This window comes from Artemia franciscana, chromosome 6 (genome assembly GCF_032884065.1).
Source record: "Artemia franciscana chromosome 6, ASM3288406v1, whole genome shotgun sequence".
NCBI classification, from domain to species: Eukaryota; Metazoa; Arthropoda; class Branchiopoda; order Anostraca; family Artemiidae; genus Artemia; species Artemia franciscana.
In genome coordinates, this window is record NC_088868.1 from 17,543,261 (window position 1) to 17,567,643 (window position 24,383).

The 24,383-nt window shown below is 35.7% G+C and overlaps 1 protein-coding gene across 3 annotated transcripts in view; it reads right to left on the minus strand.

Annotated features, from left to right (window-relative positions):
- Positions 1–24,383, minus strand: part of LOC136028127 (E3 ubiquitin-protein ligase lubel-like) — a 203,273-nt gene that overhangs the window by 8,955 nt on the left and 169,935 nt on the right. For all 3 annotated transcript variants that reach the window (XR_010617748.1, XM_065705773.1, XM_065705774.1), the window contains exons 18-21: positions 21,087–21,281; positions 13,233–13,508; positions 9,685–9,774; positions 1,912–2,253 (exon numbers count right to left, since the gene is read on the minus strand). Coding sequence is in view for 2 of the 3 variants with exons in the window: in XM_065705773.1 (XP_065561845.1) it covers positions 1,912–2,253; positions 9,685–9,774; positions 13,233–13,508; positions 21,087–21,281 (903 nt within the window). In the remaining variant the exon portion in view is untranslated. The remainder of the gene's footprint in view (positions 1–1,911; positions 2,254–9,684; positions 9,775–13,232; positions 13,509–21,086; positions 21,282–24,383) is intronic.

Here is a 24,383-nt window from a genome sequence, read left to right on the forward strand (position 1 = left end):
TGGACACACCTGGAAGAATGATATCTCATCTACTGTCCTTTCGCTGCCAAGTATTTTCAGAAAGTTAAGAAAGATTTTATTTGAAAATGGCAACGACTACCTCATATGCTAAATTTGCATCACAAAAATTAGATAAAAATTTAATCAATCGGTAAAAACTGAAAATGTCAAAATAAAGAACAAAATGAATTCAAATTACCTGTCCAGTTAAAAGAAAAGAACATATATTGTAGCAACGCTGACAAGAGATAAGAAGAGAGATAGAGATGAAAAGAAAGTAAAGGAAATGTGATTATTTATTTAGAAGCTCCGTCGTAGAGAGGATGGAGCATCCTTACAACCATGCAATAAGTGTTTAATTCACTGTATGTGTTCGGACTTTTTCAGAAGCTGAACGAGGACTTAACGGTTCCCTGAACGGATATGATAAAACATGGACAGAAGCAAATTATTCTATCTTTTAAGAACGTAATACCTACAAATCCAAGAGGAAGGAATAAGGGATTAAACCCTATTCTTAATAATCCCTGAATGACACTTTCGTACTTATTCAAATTTATAACGGACTTTGATCAAAAGACCTGGAAGCACAAGAGAAGGACGTGCTTGACAAACGTTCTAATGAAAAATGGTTAAGCGCGGAGGCACAGGAGTTTCAGCAAGTAAAGGGATACATTAGCTTGCTCAACAGTATCCATAACATATCTGTCCCAACTAAGATCACTCGAAATGGTAATACTAAAGAATTTAGCACTAACATCAATCACGTCAAAGTGCATCCTAACGAGATCCTGATGTTTACTCACAACAATATAGGAATTGGAAAATTCAGTAAAATAATAAATAAGCAAAGTTTAAGTTATCACCTTAATTTTTTAGGGGTAGTCTTCCTTAAATTATTCTATGGTATTTTATTTTTTCGCTCCGTAATGATAGTTATAATTAATAAATTGTCAAGTAAGTGCAGACTTTTCAACTTACAATATGCTCATTCCTCCTATCTAGAATATTTATTATTTTATGTTCATGGAAGTATTTCAATTATATAGTCGTCGGCCTTGATACAGGAATAGTAACCGGTTATACTAATGATTTACGTCTAGGTCCTGGAACCCCGTCACTACTGTCTTTTAAAAAAAATTTTGAGAAAGCCATTCCTTTTAGTACAGTTTAAAAACCTAATAACTATGCATAGAGGATGACTTAACTCCCATAGTCCCCGGGAGAAGGTCAGATAGTTATGAACTCTGCCCATTTTTTACTTATAGTACTGGTTATTGGAAAGCCTACAGACATTTTAAACAGGGATTTTTCTGGTAGAGGTGGAAAGAGCCTATGTGGAAGGAATTTTTTCATGGAGTAATATTACATAAATTTTAATTAATTTATGTAATTGTGATAATTTTATATTATTAAATAAATTGTGTGACCTGTCGTTTTTATGGAATTTCTAGCTTAAGTATTAGGGCTTTAAAATAGGTCACAATGTGCATTATTTCTCTTTAAAATTATATCCCTCTCAATGAACTGGTATTTTACAATATTTTTGCAATGCTATTATGTAAAATAGTTTCTTTAATTTCTTCGTTGATGTGTTTCCCAGTCTCTTTTCCTTCTCATTATCTCTGTTCCTAAGTTGAAGTTGCAGATTTTTTAAGCCTTGATTTGTTTAACTAAAAAACGACTTTCTGTCTTGGAAGCCTTAAAAAATAATTCAACTTCAAACTTTAAAGTAAAAGGAGAAAACAGAAGAGTGCAAAAAATAGTAACTATAATTAATATATAGAGGGAAACAAAAAAAGAAATTACCAACTGATAGTAAGTGACAAATTATGCTCGCTACAAAAAAAAGGTAGAGTGGCAAAAACAGAACCTAGTAAATCAAAATAAGAAATAAATAAAAGTAGTTACCTTCAAAAGCTTCTGCAAATCCTCTGGTTCCTTATCTCTTAAGTAAAATAGACAGTTACGAGGATGATGCGCATGAAGTCCAAGTCTTGCACAGCGTGGACCCACGGTACATCTTGCTCCCATTTTAAAGGGCTTTCCACATCCACTACAGAACTCAAATTTACACTGTGTACATGTGAAATGCATACATCCTCCGCGGGCTAAGGCATATTGCAAAGAGCATTTTGGGCATTTTACTCCTTCAGCAAGGAGTTTGGCAACAGTGTCGAGAGATTCTGTGTCTTCCTTGGCCAGGAATTCCACATACGCCTCACATGTCATGTTATCGTGTTCCACTCTCCACTAAAATAAGTACGGAAATGAAAAAGAAATTAAAAAGAATAAAATTGCAGTCATGCATCTTAATGGATCATTGAAAGCAGTTTGTGTCTTTAGCGGCAAGATGTTATTCAATACCAAGTTTACGTATTAAATGCATAAATCTGTCTTAGTAATACATAAATACATATAAAACAAGTTAGTTGCTAAGGTTCAGAGTAAAAAAAATTTTCATTTTTAAAGTGACATTGTCTACCTATATAGCATCATAACATTAAAACAACGAAAATGCGTATGATTTACGACTAGAAACAGTTTCAAGTCTTAGAATATAATTTTAAAGACTTAAGAAGCAAACTTAAAGCATAATTTGAAGTTCGCAATATGATTCGGCTTCTAAATTATTTATTCGTTCATTTTCAGTACACATGAATCCACAAATCAAATGGTTCGTGGTAACGAGCCGCAAGTAAGGAGCGACGCGGCTCAATGGTAACCAAAACTCCAAAAAACGGAATTTTAATATCAATAGATGTATAAAAATAATTGAATTATTAATAATTGGCTTTAATAATTGGCTGATTCCAAATATATAAGACTCGTTAATTTTAGTATTATAGGGTACAAGCCCGATAAAATTTGTCTTATTTTTGAAAAGGGGAAATACCCTCTAAAAGTCAAATAATATTAATGAAAATCACATCATTAGAATCAGTGTATCAGAGAACCTTACTGTAGAGATTTCACGGTCCTATCTGCAAAAATTTAGAATTTGTACTTTTTGCCAGAAGAAAGATCACAGAAGTGTGTTTTTTTCCTGGGTAATCATATCGAACCAATGGTAAAGGACTCATTTGAGCGTAAACTGAAATTTATAACGCTCGCAATTCACACAAAGGTTCAAATTTTTTCCCTGCCCTTTATGAATGACTCCTGAATCACAAAGGCCGTTTAACTAGAATAAAAAGCTGTTTTAAAAGTACTAAAAAACTTTTAGGGTAAAGAGCGACGTATTGAAAATGAGGAACCCCCTCATATAGGTAATAATTTTTGTTCGTTTTAAGTTATAATGTTCCTCCTTACTTTCGGTTGAAAATCGTCTTTTAAATAATGCTAGCATATCCCCGTCCATGAAAAATTTCTTTCCCGCATGAAAAAATACTCCATTGAAAAATCCTTCCACGTAGCCTCCCCCCCACCTCTACCAGAAATATCCCACTTGAAAACGTCTGTATGCTTCCCAATAACCAATACTGTATGTAGACAATAGGCAGGTTTCATAACTTGCAGATTTTCTTCCGGGGACTGTGGGGGTTAAGTCATCCTCTATACACAGTTATTAAGTTTTTTGACGGTACTGAAAACAAAAGTTTTTTCAAAATTTTGATCGGGTGACTCTGGGGAAAAATAGTATTGATGGGGTTCCAGGACCCAGACATATATCATTAGTATAATCGGTTACTATCCCTGTAACAGGACCGACGACTATATAATTAAAATACTTATATGAACATAAAATAAGAAAAAGTTCTAGATAGGAGGAATAAGCATATTGAAAGTTGAAAAATCCGCATTTATTTGTTATAATCTTTGTACATAATGTTAATCTCTCTGATAGAAAATTAACACTATTGAATCAGAAGTTCTAATCCGGCGGCTTGTGATTGCAAAAATGTTTGTATATATATTTTAGCAAGGTATTACAACAATTCAAAAACTTTAAAAAAGAAGAAAAGAAGTTTGAAGCTTATTATTCTTTTCATGTCTTAGCGTAAGTCTTTGTCTTTCTACCTGCAATATCTCAGGAGCGGAAATTAATGGCTCACAAGTTTTCACTCTTTTGTTTTAGATGAAACTGCAAACTTTGTAGAAAATAGTATATATCATCCAGAAGACATCAAGATATAGGAATATTATATGCTCTAATGGAATTAATAAAGTCGTACATATATTAAGTGACGGTGCGATAGTCATATGGGAGAAAACACACAAGTCAAAAATGGCCTTACTTTTACACGAAGCTGTATCGGACAGATTAATGAAGGCCCGCTTTGGACACAACATGGCAAGATGACTGTCATCATATGCTATGCCCCGACCAACGATTCTGATGATGCAACTAAGGAGCATTTCTACTCTGCTTTGTCCAGACGCCTTGCAACAGTTCCCCCCCCCCCATGATATAACTGTTCTCCTTGGCGACTTTAATGCGACAGTGCGCGATGATATGGGTTTATGGCGTGGCACAGTTGGTCCTGTATCCCCTGACCCACTTAACGACAATGGGCTTCGCTTACTTGAACTGTGCCGATCTCGCGACCTCTACATTGCAAACACCTACTTCCAACGCAAAACTATTCATCAGTACGCGTGGTATAGTAATGACGGTCGTACAAAGAAGATGATTGACTACGTCATTATTTCCAAACGCTGGAGATCATTGGTGAAGAACTGCAGAACTTACAGATCAGCAGAGCTTGGAAACGCAGACCATAGGCTTCTGTGCGCCGATCTTCGGCTTCGCCTCCATGCACAACGATCGAAAAGAAAACCCGTCGCCGCAGATATTGGGAAACTAAAGGAACCAGATACTCGCCAGAAGTACAGTATCGAGATATCGAATCGCTTTGAGGCCCTTGGCTCACTTAATAGCAGTGAAGATCTCTGGAAGCATTTTAAATTGCAGACCAGTGAAGCAGCACAACTAGTGCTTGGCAAGAGGAGTTATCCAAAGAAATCGTGGCTAACTAATGAAACACTGCAAGTCATAGAGCAAAGACGGAAGTCTTTGCTCTATGACTTCTTGGGGATATGACCACTTGGGGATATGACCACATATCGGAGGCTCAATGGAGTGCGGAAACAGACTCATTCACCGGGATAGAACCCAGTTTGTTGCAAGGAAAGCCGATGAAATTGAGCTAGCTGCAAAAAAGAAAGACATGGGCAGCCTATTCAAGCATCTCTGAGACCTCACTGAAGATAAAACTCCCACCTTGGGTCCCGTCCTGTCAAGGGATGGTGCACTTCTCTCTGACGAAGGTTCTCGTCTTGAGCGGTGGAAGGACCACTTCTGTTCGCTCCTCAACAATACTGGTCCGTCTGCGCCTCCTAATGATGGTCCCAGCCAGCCTTGCAGTCAAAGACCTGGAACAGATGTTCCTCCAGATGAGCCTTTCAGCCCCTCAGAAATTGGACATGCAGTAAAAAGACTCAAGAATAATAAAGCTGCGGGTATCTGTGGCTTATACTCAGAGCTGCTAAAATATGGAGGTCCTGCAATGCTCCTGTTTCTACACACCCTGTTCTCTACAATCTGGCAAACAGAGATAATTCCTGAGGATTGGCGGAAGGGTGTCATCATCCCCTTATGGAAGAGAAAAGGCTCGAGAAGCGACTGCTCCAACTACCGGGGAATAACCCTACTGTCAGTCCCTGGCAAACTGTTTTCAATGGTCCTGCTGGATCGATGTCGGAGCATCATTCGAAAAATCCGGCGACCGGAGCAAGCTGGTTTTATGTCGGATCGTTCAACCATCGAGCAGATTTTCACGATTCGACAAATAGTAGAGAAGACCACAGAGTTCCGACAGAAAGCATTTATTGCCTTCGTTGACTTCCGTGCTGCATTTGACTCAGTCGATCGGAAAGCTCTTTGACGGATCCTAGAGTTGACTGGCCTACCCGAGAAAAATTGCAGACTTCTCAAGGCGCTGCACCATGGGACGGAGAGCTGTGTACAAGTAAATGGTCGGCGCAGCCCGTTCTTTCAAATCACGACAGGGATGCGCCAAGGATGTGCAATGGCCCCAGAGCTCTTCAATGTCATCACAGATTACGTTACTTCACGTCTCAGCTTTGGGCTCAAATTCGGATATCATACCATCACAGATGTCGATTTTGCCGATGACTTGGCCATTCTGGCGGACTCCATGGAGCAGCTGCTGGAAGCGCTCCGAATTCTGCGAGAAGAGGCTGCCAAAGTAGGACTGCATATAAACTGGAACAAAACTAAAATTATGGCCATAGACTTCTTCTCCTGCTGTTAACTCTCCAGTTAGCCTGGACAGCACCACTAGCATCGAGGTTGTCAAAGACTTCACCTACCTGGGCTCCGTAATTTCTTCAAATGGCTCACTTCTCCCCGAGCTGCAGGCAAGATTATCTAAAGCGTCTTCTGTCATGGGTAGACTGAACCGTCACCTCTGGCGAAAACCAAATATCAGTCGCACAACGAAACTGCGGATCTTCAACGCTCTAGTCGGTTCTGTGATGCTTTACGGAGCTGAGACATGGCAAGCATCAGCTGCAACCCTCAAGAAAATAGACGTATTTCATGCAAAGAGCCTGAGGAGGATTGAGGGCCTACGATGGTCTGACTTCGTCAGCAATGAAAAGCTTCTGCAGCTCACAAAGCAGTCTTGGTTGTCGTCTCATGCAGCCGAGCGAACCTTACGATGGTTCGGGCATCTGCTTCGAATGCCACCACATCTACCGGCAAAGATGATCTATGACTTCGACCCAATCAAAGTTGGTTGGAAGCGACCTCGAGGCCGACCGAAGAAACGTTGGTCCGACAGCCTGTCCGAGTTCTTAGCGATGGCAAACATCAGACAGGGCGAAGAGCAAATACTCGCCATGGACCGAAGTGGGTGGAGGAGGCAGACGTCACTCTCTACGCCGAGCAGTGCCCGGCAGGAGACTTAAGTCAAGTAAGTCAAGTCCAAATGATCTTAAATGGAGTATTTTGAATTGTGACATAACCAGTTTCCTGATTTACTTTGCTGGAGATAAATTTATTTTAAACTATAATAAAGTATTTGAGACATGAATGTACATATTTTATGCTCTAATGAAATTAATAAAGTCAAATATATTTTAAATGATATTGCGTAAAAACTCAGATAAAATTGACGGAAAAGGAAATAAAATAGAAGTGAAAGACCTTTGGAATAAACATAAAGTCTAGTAGTGGAACAGGCTTGTAAGCCTGTTAAGGCCCTCGTGCTGACTTTTAAGCATTTGGCAACAAAATGATGACTTTAGTTTTAATGCATTATTTTTTTTTATTTTCAATTGTTGTTTACCTTGAAGTTTTATAGATTTAGATTTTTTATTTGTGATATCTTAATTTCAGAGTTTCAATTTTTAACTCTAAGTTTAAATTTTTAGTTTTAATGTACCAGTTTCAAAGCTTTAGTTTTAAATTATTTGTTTTAATGCTTTTAATTTAAAAGTTTAATTTTTAAGAGTTTTCTATTTTAAAGTTTCAGTCCTAAAATTATAGTCTTGAACTATTTTCTGAAACTATCAAAATGTGTCTAATACGAACCATTTAAGAAGAATTAGAAATAAATTAATGAAATAAGAAAAAAAACACATACTCAGAAAAATGCAGCGTTATGCATTTGATTATGTTAATTTAAACTTAATTGCTAAAATTTACTTAAATAAGCCTTTTGATTACGTCAATGTTTGCTTAATTGCTTAAGTCTTGCTCGAATACGAACACAAAAGTTCGTAGAGAGAAAGGCATTGAGGAGGGGACAGCCACTTTCATATACGAAATAATTCTCTTTATTTCAAGTTTTAGTGTCGTTCCATACTTTCAGTTTTAAAAAATCTGTCTTATTGTTTTTAATTTAAAAATAGAAATGAAATCAAATTGTTCTCTACTTTATGCGTAACAGGATATGAATCGGTAAAATCTTTCTCTGTTCTTTTCAGTTCCATTCCAACGTGTAACTGGAGAAGAATGCAAAATCAATACTATTTTCTGATTCAAATTCTAAGCACATTACCGCCCTTATTACAGAGCATTTCTGGGGAACTTGGAATATTATTGGAAACACTCCTACGATTTTAAACCTATTTCTTGGATGCTACTTTCGCCTACTAAATGTAAAATTCTCATATCCTTAAACTTTGAGGAAGGTTAAGACATAGTCCGTTTTAGAATATCTATCCAACAAGCCGGATTAGTTCTCCTTAGTGATTCACGAGACATAAATGACGTCGCAGGCTATTAGGATTACTACTTGAAACGGTCTGGATTATTTGTCGTATAAGTCACGCCTGCTAACTCTGGAATATCCAGGATTATCGAGGATAAGTGACGCAACATGTAAAAAAATTCAACCTTTTCAAAATGGAAATAATATACAAATTTATGTGCAGAGATCGACAGAAGACAGTAACTGTGAAATGTGATGCAAGTTTCGGGGTTTTGTGAATAAGCTATGTTTACACTGGAGTACACGAGATTATTGTTGGTGTTCGCCAAGTTGCCTATAGCGTTTCAGTTGACATGTTGCCAGACAAGTGTTTGTTATTATCTCTTACGGATTGCACTCAGGAAACTTAGTATTGGCCTTAGACCGGTTCAGCACTTCTCGCGGAGCTTTTTATCGTTAGTCCCTCCAACTTCACCATCATCATTTTTGTTGACAAATAAGTGCACATGACAAAAATGCACTCAAACTATTTATTTATACTCACAAAACAAGGTTCATTCATCCCAACTTTAGTTGGAGAGAAGAAGATGCTTCAATCTACTACAAAATACTCTTTGAACAGTGTATACTTGGGTCTGGTCTGATGGGGATTTTCAGTGATAAAATATTGATGATGCTGAGGAACGAGGGGACTTTCAGGAACTAATCCGCTTGGCGTCTCTGAACCCGAATAACGAGAATTGACCGGATAAGTCTCCTTAATCTCATTTGCAAAAATTCAGCTTGTATTTGTAATCTTATTATAAACAAACAAAAACGTCGAAAAATTTGTAAAAGAAAATTAAATTATTGATACTTTGTCAGGTGACAGAGAGAACGATTATAAGACTACCGCTACGAATTATGAAATTCTGGACAATAGCAAAAAGAGAGGTAAAAAGAAGTTGTTAGCTAAAATATTTTACCATTAAAATAGAAGCTGGTTCGACAAAGCATTGTAGCTATTCCATTGTCAAAGCAAAAATAAAGTACTAGTCTTTGGATAGTGGTATGCAAAATAACATAATTCAGGATACTCCCCCCCCTTCTTTCCTAGTGGTCTCCCAAACCAGGCGGGATTATTTATATTTCAAAACTTGTCCTAATTGCTTAGTATGAACATAATAAAATGTTTCCCTGTGTTCATATAAATTTAAAAAAAATTGCGACTCATTATTGAGATTTTAGAGTTAGAACCTGCGTTAAGGAGGCAGATTAGCCCCCACCCTCTTCCGTAAGCCATAAGAACAAAATTAGTATTTCCTGACACCAATAGATAAAAGTGGCATTACTAATATAGAATCAATCACCAGTATCTTTCGGTACCAGAAAAGATGACAGTAAGTCCAATGGATCTTTGGCTATTCAACTTCTGCAAGAGCATTTTATACCTCTCCTTTTGAGTTTTAAGTATCCTCGCTATCATAGCTAAAAATATTTTCTGATTAAAATTATGACTTACCGGCTTTCGACACCCTGCGCACGTGACAGCTGAGCAATCCGGACAAATATGTCTGCTCTGGGATGGGTCAATAAAAAATCCAGATGAACACTAGACCGGAAAATAAGGAAAAAGGTCATGAAAGAAACTCGTTTCCAAGCAGCAATCTAATCTAACAAGGAATTCCAGTCTAGAGCAGTTATGTCTCAAATTAATGGTGGAATATTATACGGACCAAACGTTTCTAGAAAAGACGTATAAATAGAAGATAATTGACCAGTTCAGAAGATTATCGATTGGTTCTACTTTTTATGTAAACTGAGGTTTACAAGAGCATGACTAATTTGATTGTTTCTAATGTTGCTAGAACAGACATCAAATTATGATTTCACTTTTTTTTTTGGGGGGGGGGAATTTGTCAATGTTTAGTGCCTAAAAAGAAAGGAGTTGAGTGGCCAGAATCTTGAGTAGCGGTAGCAGGGTATATGCTGTTGTTGTTAGGTTTAAAAAAAGGCCCTTTGAGGTGAATGGAGATGTTTTTTGTTGTTTATTTGGATTTGGAGAGGACATGGTTGTTGGAAATTCGTTTTTGTTTAACATATGAAAATTGAAATCGGCTCACTTAACTGTATGTGGAAAAGGATATTTGCCAAAAACAAAGATGATTTTCAAGAATAACAAAAGTTATTCGGAAATTTTAAAATATCATTTTTATTTTGATTAAAATTTAATAACAAACTTATTCAATCAAACTCTCTTAAAGCTCGAATACGCAACCAAACAAGAAGGAGAGAATTTTATTTTGTCAGATTATTTGCGCCATTGTATCTCCTTAGTCAATTTTATCTACTGTTCGTTTTATGGAGTTGACAGAGTTGGTTTTAGAGTAGTCTTTTGTAAATCTGAAAATGTAATCAGGTTCTTGCCTTCACATGTAGTTTTGTTTAAGTTTATTTTCAAAAGTTTGGACAATTTAGTTCCTTGTGGAATTAGGTAGGCTATAACTTTTAACATTTATAACTCAATGTTACGCTTCTTTTACAGGTTTTAGGATTTTAAATAATACGCTCAGTTATCTCTTAATATGGCTTTCAGAACACACCAACCCTTGAATACTAGCTACTTGAAGTGCAGCGCCATTTATTGACCAAACTACTGGATTTCAGTTCGAGATTGTTTTTTTTTATAATTTTTTTTTCTAAATAATACAGTGAAGAATTAGGTTGATGCACAACTGCCCTTCAAATTTTATTTATTTACTTTTCAAAGGTTTAAACAGGTTGAAGCTTACTTCAAACAACTTATGAAGTACCTTCTGGAGAGTCATTCTAAATGGCATCTGATCACGCGAGGGGGATTTTTGACAGTAATCATCCCTGTATACATCATTGTTAAGTTTGTTTTTCTTTAAATGCAAAGGAGAGAGAATGTTCAAAGGATTTTTTTTTTTCAAGATGATCAGTAGATGCTTCTGAATATTTCCGCTTTGTGGCACAATTGAGAGTATTGTTTGTTTTCTGTGTCTATTTTTTTCAGATGATCGTGTTTAATCAGTGGTTTGAGGAAGATGCATGTCAGATCGTTCCATCATTAACTTAATTTTTTTTTTCATGACTGTGGTAGGATAAAATCCACCTAAATTTTCCACATTGAATTTTAAACCTTGTTTAAACAAAACAATAATTTCTCTGAAACACATTTCATTTTAGGAAAAAGAAAACATGGATTGCTTTTTGTTTCGCAGCTCATTCAGCAGTTTCAAGAACCTCATTTCCTACATACTATTTAAAGGCCACTATTTGAAGGCCATGTTTAAAAACATCTACGTAAAGCAAAACTCTTTCAAGCGCAAGTAAAAAACATCTTTCAAATGCCTACTCCGTTTTGCATCATTCAGACATGTCTTCAAGGACCAAAGAACAAATATCATCCACATATTCAGGAGGAACGACGGTAAATTCCACTTCACTCAGATTTGTCAAAAGAATTTGGATACTTCAACAAAATCCCAGCAAAAACTGAAATTTTTTAAGTCTTAGATGTCTTTGAAAAGATTGTCTGACATCCTTTGATAAATATTGGCTAAGTAGAATTGCTGAGATTTCTGCTTCAGATGACTTTGTCAACCTAGTATTTCTGTGAAAAAAGTTTACACTATTTCACATATGCCTCTCCTGTCTTTCCCTTTTTAGCCGATCATCTGCTTCATCAAATCTATGACTATTTCATTTTTTCAACCTCGTAAACTGCTAAAAAGCTGACACAGAAAAACAGGGGAGGGGTACGGACCCGCCATGAACCTTCACCCAATTTTGGAACAAACCATGGATTGCCTCATTTTTGTTCCAAATTAGCAATATACTTGTTTCTTCTACAGCAATAACTTATTTTTTTTTTCTTGTTATCATTCCCTCAAGAACTTCAAAGGGGTCTCAAGGAAGAATTATACGCAGCTTTCCCAAAACTATATTCACTTCCATTCATCCCGCCAAAACAAACCGCTTCCGCAGAGGGTTAGACCCTTTCTAGCTTCTCGAAATTAACTGAAAACGACGGACTAGAGAAAAAAAAACGGCTACTACCAGTGATAAACAAATTATCCAGTTAATCATAAGCAATTTTAAATTTCCTGACAGAATAAAATTTGTCTATAGTAACTTCCTTTTTATCCATGAAACGACTAGGAACTACTAATACATATAGATTTGATTTCCGAGGAGAGGGAAATTTTTTATTCTCTTTTATTTCTTTTTAACATGAAAATATGTACTTTGGCTTTGGTACAATTTCAGTAGGTTTGATTACAAGTTTTGATGACAAAAAAGTATGAAAAGATGAACATGAAACAAATTGAGAAAAAACGAAACCATTCTTTTTCATTGGTGACAAAAAGGGCGTTTAATTATTCAAAAAAAATAAATAGCAGAGACATCTCAGATAATAATTGGTTGAAAACCCTGCAGCACATAAAATGTATGTTCGTAAGAAATTAACTTGGCCAAAGATGTGGAAATTAATTTGTTCCTTAGACTTGGTAAATCAAAACGGATGAAAATAAAGCAAAAGCTACGTATAACAAACATGATATTGAAACTGAAATATAGAGGCATTAATTACACAAACTGTGGAGTAGTCCTTCAAATGAAAGATCCCTGGACTTGCTTCGAAAAGAAGCGAGAAAAAAAAAATCAATTCTTAAAATCGACTACCTTTTAACACTCCTTTTATTACAAGTTAATATTTATGGCTGACCTCAGATGATAATTCTACTATGCCTAGTCCTTCCAATATCCTAGACTATGCTAGTTTCCTGGAGTTTCACCAAAAGTTCTCTGAAATCTCACCGAAAATCAACCTTAGCGAAATTAAACGATTTGTATTTTTTTTAACGTTCGTGCATTCCCAAATGTTAATTTTTAGAGAGCTCAAAGAGCACATTTTCTATTGGGGGGGGGATTTGGAGAAACCCTGGAAAATTCAAGGAAAGTAGAAGTGACTAAATCACAAAATAAGATGTCCCTACGTGATCACATTTGTTTCAGATGAAGATAATACAAAAATCTGTTTACCTTGTGACACCACCAGAAATTAGGATCTTTGGATAGTGTCCAATCTCTCATTTTTCTTTCATATAGCTCAAAAACGGGAGTCTCTAACAGATCTTTGAGCATAATTTCAAGATGGGTGAAATATTCATAAGCCTCTTCTTCACCATCTTCAAAAGAAGGCTCATGACAGAAAGGACAAACAAGTTCATTTAGTGGCCTGTCTCGTATTTGGGTGCTAAAATACGCTGCAGCACAGTATCGACAACAACGGTGTGTACAATTCAACATCGATATCATCTATAAATAAAAACAAGTTCAGAAAAATATTGCTCGAAAGGATGTGATATATCACAAAAGATGCACTTTATAGCCCAAATATAAATTGTATCGACATACTTGTTGAAAAATATTTACAGATTAAACAAGGCAATAGAAAACAGAAAAAATTTATTTGTGTCAGCTTAGCGTGACGTTTCCATGAACACTTTTACATTTTTGTTGCATCATATTCACACTCGTTGAGTATAGGAACTATGAGAAAATCTGCTGCGAATGATATGGTTCAAGGATATCAAATAGCCTGTCAAACTATTATCAGTAACCAAATATTTTTTATTAGCATGCTTGAAGTATACCCTTTTATATGTATAAAACTTATCTTTTCAAACAGTTCGTGGTAACGAACTGTAGTAAGGAGCGACCCGGCTCAATAGCAACCGAAACTCTAAAAAATGGAGTTTTGATACCAATAGTTACATCAAAAGAATTGTATTTTAATGCTGATTTTAAATATATAAGTTTCATCAAGATTAGTCTTACCCATCAAAAGTTACGAGCATGAGAAAATTTGCCTCATTTTAGAAAATAGGGGGAAACACCCCCTTAAAATATATTACACCATCAGACTCAGTGTATCAGAGAAGCTTATTGTAGAAGTTTCAAGCCCCTATCTACAGAAATATGGAATTTCGCATTTTTTGCCAGAAGACAAATCACGGATGCGTGTTTATTTGTTTTTGTTTTTTCCAGGGGTGATCGTATCGACTGAGTGGTCCTAGAATGTCACGAAAGGGCTCATTCCAACGAAAATTAAAAGTTCTTGTGCCCTTTTTCCCTTTTTAAGTGACCAAAATATTTGGAGGGCACCTAGCCCCCCTCCCACGCTAATTTTTCCCCAAAGTCACCGGATCAAAATTGTGAGATTGCCATTTTATTCACCATAGTCGGAAAACCTAATAACTATGTCTTTGGATACGACTTACTCCCCCGCATGGAGGAACTCCCCCATGGAGGAACTTTCCATGGAGGAACTTCTCATGGGAGATGAGACTTACAACGAAGGGGGTGCAGGATTTTCTAGCATTATTTAAAAAACAATGAAAAAATAAATATGAAAAGTGTTTTCCACTGAAAGTGAGAAGCAGCATTAGAAATTAAAACGAACAGAAATCATTACGCATATGAGGGGTTTACCTCCTCGTAGTACCTCACTCTTTACACTAAAGTATTTTTAGTAATTTCAACTATGTATTCTACGGCCTTTGTGAATCAGGGGTCATTCTTAAGGAATTGGGACAAAATTTAAGCTTTAATGTAAAGAGCAAGGTATCGACGAGGGATGAGCCCCCTCATATACGCAATAAAAACATACGAATATAGAAGTTCGCTACGTGATTTAATTCGTAAGTTACGTATATTATTTACTTATGAAAATGTTCGTAAAAAATTACAAGTTATAGTTGCCTTTTTAAGTAATCAAAAAATGGGAGGGCAACTAGGCCTCCTTCCTCGCTCCTTTTTTCTCCCGATCTGCAGATTAAAACTATGAAAAAGCCATTTATCCCAAAAAAATTAATATGCAAATTTCGTTTTAATTATTTATGTGCTGAGAGCGCAAATCTAAACATGCATTAATTCAAAAACGTCCAGAAATTAAAAAAAAAAACAAGCTTTTTTAAATGACAGTAAGAAGCGACATTAAAACTTAAAACAAACAGAAATTACTCCGTATATGAAAAGGGCTTTCCTCCTCAACGCCTCGCTCTTTACGCTAAAGTTTTTTACTGTTTTAAAATGTAGAATTAAGAAAAAGAGTCGAACTTTAGCGTAAAGAGCGCGGTGTTGAGGAGGAAAAGCCCCTTTCATATACGGAGTAATTTCTGTTTGTTTTAAGTTCTAATGTGGCTCCTTACTTTCATTTAAAAAAACTTGTTTTTTTTTTGTTTAATCCATTTGCAATTTTGTAGGTATAACAACCTAGTTATAACCAATACGGTGTTTGGTCACAAAATGGCCCATAAGTTGACATGGTATTCACGTGATGGTAAGACAGCAAACCTTATTGATTATGTTATTGTAAACAGAAGACTAGCAGGATCAATACAAGATACTAGGGTGTATAGGAGTGCCGTTATTGATGTTAAAAGTAAAGATCACCATCTAGTAGTGTCTAAGGTTAATTTAAAGCTGAAATTTCGGAAGAGTAACTCCCTCCCGGAAAGTTATGATGTTGGTAGACTTCAGGATGAAAATTTGAGAAAAAAATTCCAGGAACAGTTGAGTACTAAACTTGAGGGTTTAAAATTTGACAATGTGGAAGATGGATGGAATAATTTCAGAAAAACAATTTGTGAAGTTGCTGATGGTGTCTTAGGGAAGAGTGCTAAGACAGCAACTAGGAATATTAGTGAAAAAGCTTTAGGTTTAATAGAGAGTAGAAGGGGTTTGTATAAGAATTATCTGAGCGATAGGTCGTATGAAAACAAAAGGAATGTAAAGAAAGTGGAGAAAGCATTAAAATATGAACTAAGGAGATGTGAAATGGAGGCGATGGATAAAATTGCTGAGGATCTGGAAGATGCGGCTAGACGGCATAATAGTAAAATATTATACTGGCATGTTAATAAATTGAAAGGGAGTAGCCGATCCGGACTAGTCCCAGTTAAAGATAGAAATGGGGCCACAATTAGTGATAAGGAAAAAGTTAAAGAAAGATGGGTGGAACATTTTGAGAATGTGCTAAACCGAGATACAGTTGCAGGAAAAGATATAGATGAAAATGAAAAAGTTTGTGATACCTTGGATGTGAAGGAAGATTTGTTTAGTGAGGAAGAATTAGCGACAGTACTAGAAGGATTAAAAAATAATAAGGCCCCAGGTGCTGATAGTATGATTAATGAGTTCCTTAAATATGGTGGCTCTGAGGTTAGGAATAAGCTACTGAAGATTATGAACATGATTTTTGAAAAAGGGGAAGTACCCAATGATTTTAGGAAAACCTTAATTAAACCACTGTATAAGAAAGGTGACAAGAGTGAATGTCGGAATTATCGAGGCATTAGTCTGGTCTCTGTAGGTAGCAAATTACTGAGTAATATGATACTTTTTAGACTGAGACATGCTGTAGACAAAGTTTTAAGGGAAGAACAATGCGGTTTTAGAAAAGGTAGAGGATGTGTCGACCATGTTTTCACTCTTAGGTTAATAATTCAGAAGTCCCTTCGTTGTCAAACACCTTTGGTCCTTAGTTTTATCGATTATGAGCAAGCTTTCGATTCTGTTGATAGAACAGCGTTAACAAAGGTCTTATCGTTATATGGTATACCAGAAAAATACATTAAAGTGATTTGCGCTATGTACGAGAATAATACTGCTGCGGTTAAGGTAGGAAATGAGGTTAGCAACTGGTTTTGTATTAAATCAGGAGTTAAGCAGGGTTGTGTTCTATCCCCCTTCATATGGATCATTTTGATGGACTTCGTCTTAAGGAGCACAGGAAAGGCAATTGGAGACCATGGAATCAAATGGGGAGGAAGAACGCTCCTGGACTTAGATTATGCTGATGATTTAAGCATATTAGATGAAAGTGTGAGCAAAATGAATGAATTTTTAGAGGTTTTACGAGTTCAGGGTGCTAAAATAGGCTTGAAAATTAATGTTAAGAAGACTAAGTCACTAAGGTTAGGAATAAGTGAAGATGAACAGGTGACCTTAGGTAACGAAAAGATTGATCAGGTTGGGAGCTTCAGTTACCTTGGTAGTATTATTAGTAAAGATGGTGGGAGCAGTGAAGATGTTAAAAGTAGAATAGCTAAAGCTCAGGGTGTTTTTTTCACAGTTAAAAAAAGTTTGGAAGAATAGAAAGATAAGCCTACAAACCAAGATTAGAATATTGGAAGCTACAGTGATGACAGTGGTCAAATATGGCTCTGAAGCATGGACACTCCGAAAGGCAGATGAAAATTTACTAGATGTTTTCCAGAGAAATTGCCTACGGATTGTTCTGGGTACCCGGCTGACTGACCGTATTTCAAACAGTAGGTTGTACGAAAAGTGTGGTTCAATCCCGCTTTCTGGGGCTATAATGAAAGAAAGGTTGAGATGGCTAGGCCACGTTCTACGGATGAAGGATGACAGATTACCGAAGATTGTCCTTTTTGGCCAACCATCTGGGGCTACACAGAAAGCAGGTCGTCCTTGTCTGGGTTGGGAGGATGTCATAAATAAGGATTTAAAGGAAATGGGAACTTCCTGGGAGGGTGTAAAGAGGGAGGCTTTAAATAGATTAGGTTGGAGGAGGAGCGTGCGTAGCTGTGTTGGCCTCAGGCGGCTTGGTGCTGCAGTGAGTTATTAGTAGTAGTAGTAGTAGTAGTATATATATATATATATATATATATATATATATATATATATATATATATATATATATATATATATATATATATATATATATATATATGTATATATATATATATATATATATATATATATATGTTTTTAACTACGTAAAACTTGCGAATATACAACATTCTTCGCTGTCCCATTGTCTGTGCATATAAATAGATCGTCAGGTTTACCGACTCTTGAACATACAACATATAATTGTCCATAGGAAAACAATCCGTATTCAGAACTATACCTCATGATTCTAATGATTGCCCTTGAGCTTTGTTGATGGTGATTGCTAATCGAACAATCCCTGTGTTCCCGTCGTCATTTATATATCCCCCTGTGCCCCCCGGCGTCCCCGTTGTTGTTGTGTCCCGATCGTCATTTATATTCCCTGTGTCCCGGTCGTCATTTGTGTCCCGGTGTCCCAGTTTGTAATTTCTCTTGGGTGTCCCGGTCGTCATTTATATTCCTTGTGTCCCGGTGTCCCGGTCGTCATTTGTGTCCCGATGTCCCGGTCTGTATATACATTCGTTTTTGAATTGGTCTTTTTTTTAGTTTTTAGTTTTTTACCTTTTTTTAGTTTTTTTTTTAGTTATGCCTCATGATTCCAATGATTGCCCTTGAGCTTTGTTGATGGTGATCCATCAACGGATTGTGTCCCAGTGTCCCGGTCTGTATATACATTCGTTTTTGAATTGGTATATGATGAAATACATTTTTGTGTCTTCCCCCTTTTTTTCTTTTTAGTTTTTTTTTGGTTTTTACTTTTTCTTTTAGTTTTTTAGTTTTTTTTCTTTTTTCTTTTTATTTTTTTTGTAGTTTTTCCCTTTTTAGTTTTTTTATTTTTATTTATATTTTTTTTTAGTTTTGTTTTTCTCCTTAATTTTTCAGTTTTTTTCCTTTTTTTATTTTTTTTTCTTTTTTAGTTTTTTTTTAGTTTTTTAGCTTTTTTAGTATTTTTTATTAGTTTTTAGTTTCTTTTCTTTTTAGTTTTTTTTGTAGTTTTTACCTTTTTTTTAGTTTTTTTAGTTTTTTTTTTACTTATGTCCTGGTCGTCATTTATATTCCCTGTGTCCCGGTCGTCATTTGTGTCCCGGTGCTTTGTTGATGGTGATTGCTAATCGAACATTCCTTGTGTCCCGGTCGCTTTCTCTTTGAGTGTCCCGGTCGTAATTTATATTCCCTACTAGCTGTTGGGGGCGCTTCCCTACTAACACCTAGTTGGTGGGTACACTTCGTCCCCCCCAAGCCCCCCCGCGTGCGTAAGTCGTTACGCGTCATATTAGCTACGCGCCATTGTAGTTGTGTCCTTGTGTCCCACCTGTGAATATAGATATATATATATATATATATATATATATATATATATATATATATATATATATATATATATATATATATATATATATATATATTTTTTAACTACGTAAAACTTGCGAATATACAACATTCTTGACTGTCCCGTTGTCTGTGCAAATAAATAGATAGTCAGGTTTACCGACTCTTGAACATGCAACATATTATTGTCCACGGGGAAAACAATCTGTATTCAGATCTATACCTCATTTTTCTAATGATTGCCCTTGAGCTTTGTTGACGGTGATTGCTAATCGAACATTCCCTGTGTCCCCGTCGTCATTTATATATCCCACTGTTCCCCCCCGGTGTCCCCGTTGTAGTTGTTTCCCTGTGTCCCGGTGTCCTAGTCTGTAATTTCTCTTTGAGTGTCGCGGTCGTCATTTATATTCCCTGTGTCCCGGTCGTCATTTTTGTCCCGGTCGTCATTTGTGTCCCGGTGTCCCGGTCTGTAATTTCTCTTTGAGTGTCCTGGTCGTCATTTATATTCCCTGTGTCCCGGTCTTCATTTGTGTCCCGTTGCTTTGTTGTTGGTGATTTCTAATCGAACATTCCTTGTGTCCCGGTCGCTTTCTCTTTGAGTGTCCCGGTCGTCATTTATATTCCCTATATCCCGGTGTCTTGGTCTTCATTTGTGTCCCGATGTCCCGGTCTGTAATTTCGTCAGTCGACAAACATGACGTCAGTCGACACACAAACATGACGTCACTCAACACACAGACACACAGACAACTTATTTTTACATATATAGATATATATAAACAAGCTTTTTTCTTCATAAGAAAAACCACCCCTTGTTAAAAAAAGGTCTTAAAAGCATTTGCTTTCCTTCGATCTTAATCACCGCTTGCACAAGAAAAAAGGGAGTCTTATTATTTTTTTTTGCATCAATTTATTTTGAGGATTTATTTTAAAATAGATGAGATACAGTTGATTTAAATCGAGTGGTTCACTTGTCCAAGCAAAATAATCCATAAAACAAAGGTTTCTAGTTTGGATAGATTTTCATCATGGCCTCCGAACAGATTGTTGGAATAAGAATTTTAAAGCATTATTGCGCAAAAGTTTTCAATGTTCTCCACTTTATTTTAGATTCCAGGTTGATTCGTGCTTCTTTATTCCTGGATGTTCATAAAAGATTTGAATCCTTGACCTTTAGCCCATAGTATTCTTTCGTAGAAGATACAACATTTGAGCATAAAAAGGAGTGGACACTCGGATAAAAGTCTGGTAGGATATTCTCTGCTGATGAACTTTTCTATTTTCCTCCTGAAACTGGTTACGGTGTTCCCCAGGGGCTCATGTCAGGACCATGATTGCTCTAAATTTATGTTAATTATCTTGTTTTTACGGTTAAGATGGACAAACCCACGATTTTCGTTATGTCGTCTGTGCTATCCTAATTCTTTCCTTGTCCGTAATAATAATCCACCTTCTAAGGATACTCTTGTTGCTTCTGCGATAATATAATCCATGATAATGTGCACAATTATTATTTGTATGAAAATCCACCATACAAAATGAAAGAAGGAGCATAAATAAAACCAAAAAGTGAAAGAAGAAACTGTAAACGCAAAGTAAACAGTTGAAAAGTTAGCAAACCATTTGATAAAATCCCAGGTCTATATCAAGATTGAACCCTGATGGTCAAATAAATACTAACACTTCCAAAACTCAACAAATACTTAGTTTACGCGGGGAGGGATCATTTCAATGGCACTTTCTTTAAATCCATTCATCGTGCTGTACTAGGAGTCCTTTTGTAATTTCAATTTTTATTGCAATCCAAAAATCTAAGCGTTAATTTGTAAATCTTCTTTCCTTAATAATAAAATAAGAAAACGTTACCTTTTTGGCAGGGTATTTGGTCGCACAAAGCTCACACTCTTGTCTTAGGTAGGTAAGAGCCGAGTATATAGATGTGCACTCTATCGCCGCCTCTACTGCCTCCTCTTCCTCAAATTTCAGGTCAACTAAATTAGCAGCTAGCTGTGCTTTTTCCATATTTGGCACACGATTTTCCTCTATCAACCGCCACAAAAGCTGAAAAGCTATCTGTTAAAAATATGCATATCAAGGGACTGCACACGCTGTTCAACTGATGTCATAGGGGGGAGAGTAAGGAATCAAGGGTTTGAATGCAGAAAAAAAGGATGGAAAATCTAAATCTACGTTAGTCGTTAATTTGTACTCAGCAACGCCCACAGCTCAAAATGGGAATTATTTTTGATTACGAATTCCAGTGGGATTATGATTCAGTATCTACTGTTTTAGACTAAAGGGCTCTTTTGGATTCAAGCACCATTAGCCAAGAAATTATAAATTTGGTCGTCATATTGCTATTATTTGAATAACTCTACAGTTATCACTTTCATCTACAGGTTTTCTGATTCTATTTTGTATTTTTCTTTTTTTTTTCTAAGAGCGCTCTGTTAGTGAATTTCTATGGACGTGAGCCCCTAGCTTGACAGTCCTAGAAAAAAAATAATACAGCAAGTGATACACATGACAAGTGGTATTTTATTTTCGTTAAGACACTTTAAAAGAGTTGTTTCAAAAAAAATAATATCGAAGAATATTCTCAAAAAGTTAAAAGATATATCATACCAAATTAAATCATTTAATAACCCATATAATGGATGTTTGTTATGGCAAACATGGTAACAATTTTGGTATAATTGACGCTGAAATTTTTCTGAAAATTATAATTTAGCAGTAAATTGAGGAAGAAGTTTAATTAACGACGAATGCTCCTAAAAGGCGTAACTGAGGATGAATATCGCGTATTTAATGAACAGCATTAAGACTTTTCGCTGGTGTTGAATGCAATTCATATTTTGCTCAGCATCGATTAATATTTTATTGTAAAGCACAGTTAAACTTTATAAGATACTAGCTGTTGGGGTGGCGCTTCGCGCCACCCCAACACCTAGTTGGTGGGGGCGCTTCGCGCCCCCCCCAAGCCCCCCCGCGCGCGTAAGTCGTTACGCGCCATAATAGTTACGCGCCATTGTAGTTGTGTCCCTATGTCCCACCTGTGAATATAGATAGATATATATATATGGTTTTAACTACGTAAAACTTGCGAATATACAACATTCTTTGCTGTCCCATTGTCTTTGCATATAAATAGATTGTCAGGTTTACCGACTCTTGAACATGCAACATATAATGGTCCATGGGAAAACAATCTGTATTCAGATCTATACCTCATGATTCTAATGATTGCCCTTGAGCTTTGTTGATGGTGATTGCTAATCGACCATTCCCTGTCCCGGTGTCCCGGTCGTCATTTACATCCCCCTGTTTCCCCCGGTGTCCCCGTTGTAGTTGTGTCCCTGTGTCCCGGTCGTCATTTATATTCCCTGTGTCCCGGGTCCCGGTCGTCATTTGTATCCCGGTGTCCCGGTCTGTATATACATTCGTTTTTTAGTTTTGTTTTTCTCCTTTATTTTTTTCCTTTTTTTTCTTCTTTAGCTTATTTAGATTTTTAGATTTTTTAGTTTTTTTATTAGTTTTTAGTTTTTTTTTCTTTTTAGTTTTTTTGTCCCGGTCGTCATTTATATCCCCCTGTTTCCCCCGGTGTCCCCGTTGTAGTTGTGTCCCTGTGTCCCGGTCGTCATTTATATTCCCTGTGTCCCGGTCGTCATTTGTATCCCGGTGTACCGGTCTGTATATACATTCGTTTTTTAGTTTTGTTTTTCTCCTTTATTTTTTTCCTTTTTTTTTCTTTTTTACTTTATTTAGATTTTTAGATTTTTTAGTTTTTTTATTAGTTTTTAGTTTTTTTTTCTTTTTAGTTTTTTTGTAGTTTTTACCTTCTTTTTAGTTTTGTTAATTTTTTTTTTTACTTGTGTCCTGGTCGTCATTTATACTCCCTGTGTCCCGGTGCTTTGTTGATTGCTAATCGAACATTCCTTTTGTCCTGGTCGCTTTCTCTTTGAGTGTCGTCATTTATTTTTTTCTTTTTTAGTTCTTTTAGTTTTTACCTTTTTTAGTTTTTTTTAGTTTTTAGTTTTTTTAGTTTTTTACCTTTTTTTAGTTTTTTTAGTTTTTTTAGTTTTTTAGCTTTCTTATTTTTTTTATTAGTTTTTAGTTTTTTTGTAGTTTTTGCCTTTTTTTTAGTTTTTTTAGTTTTTTAGCTTTTTTATTAGTTTTTAGTTTTTTTTGCCTTTTTTTAGTTTTTTTAGTTTTTTAGCTTTTTTATTTTTTTTATTAGTTTTTAGTTTTTTTTGTAGTTTTTGCCTTTTTTTAGTTTTTTCAGTTTTGACTTCACCTGATCCAGTTTTTTCAGGTGACGTCACCTGATCCACGATCCACAGATCCACAGACAACTTATTTTTATATATATAGATAGTTTTTTTTTTTTTACTTATGTCCTGGTCGTCATTTATACTCCCTGTGTCCCGGTGCTTTGTTGATTGCTAATCGAACATTCCTTTTGTCCTGGTCGCTTTCTCTTTGAGTGTCGTCATTTATTAGTTTTTTCCTTTTTTTTTTTAGTTTTTTATTGGTTTTTACCTTTATTTTAGCTTATTTTTCAGTTTTTTCCTTTTTTTTAGTTTTTTTTTATTTTTTATTTTTTTTAGTTTTTTACCTTTTTTTAGTTTTTTTAGTTTTTTTAGTTTTTTAGCTTTTTTACTTTTTTTATTAGTTTTTAGTTTTTTTTTGTAGTTTTTGCCTTTTTTTAGTTTTTTCAGTTTTTTTTTTTAGTTTTTTATTGGTTTTTACCTTTATAGTTTTTTTAGTTTTTTAGCTTTTTTATTTTTTTTATTAGTTTTTAGTTTTTTTTGTAGTTTTTGCCTTTTTTTAGTTTTTTCAGTTTTGACGTCACCTGATCCAGTTTTTTCAGGTGACGTCACCTGATCCATCCATCCATCCACAGACAGACAACTTATTTTTATATATATAGATAGATATATATATATATATCTATTTTGTCCCGGTCGTCATTTATATCCCCCTGTTTCCCCCGGTGTCCCCGTTGTAGTTGTGTCCCTGTGTCCCGGTCGTTATTTATTTTTTAGTTTTTTACCTTTTTTTAGTTTTTTTAGTTTTTTAGCTTTTTTATTTTTTTTATTAGTTTTTAGTTTTTTTGTAGTTTTTGCCTTTTTTTTAGTTTTTTTAGTTTTTTAGCTTTTTTAT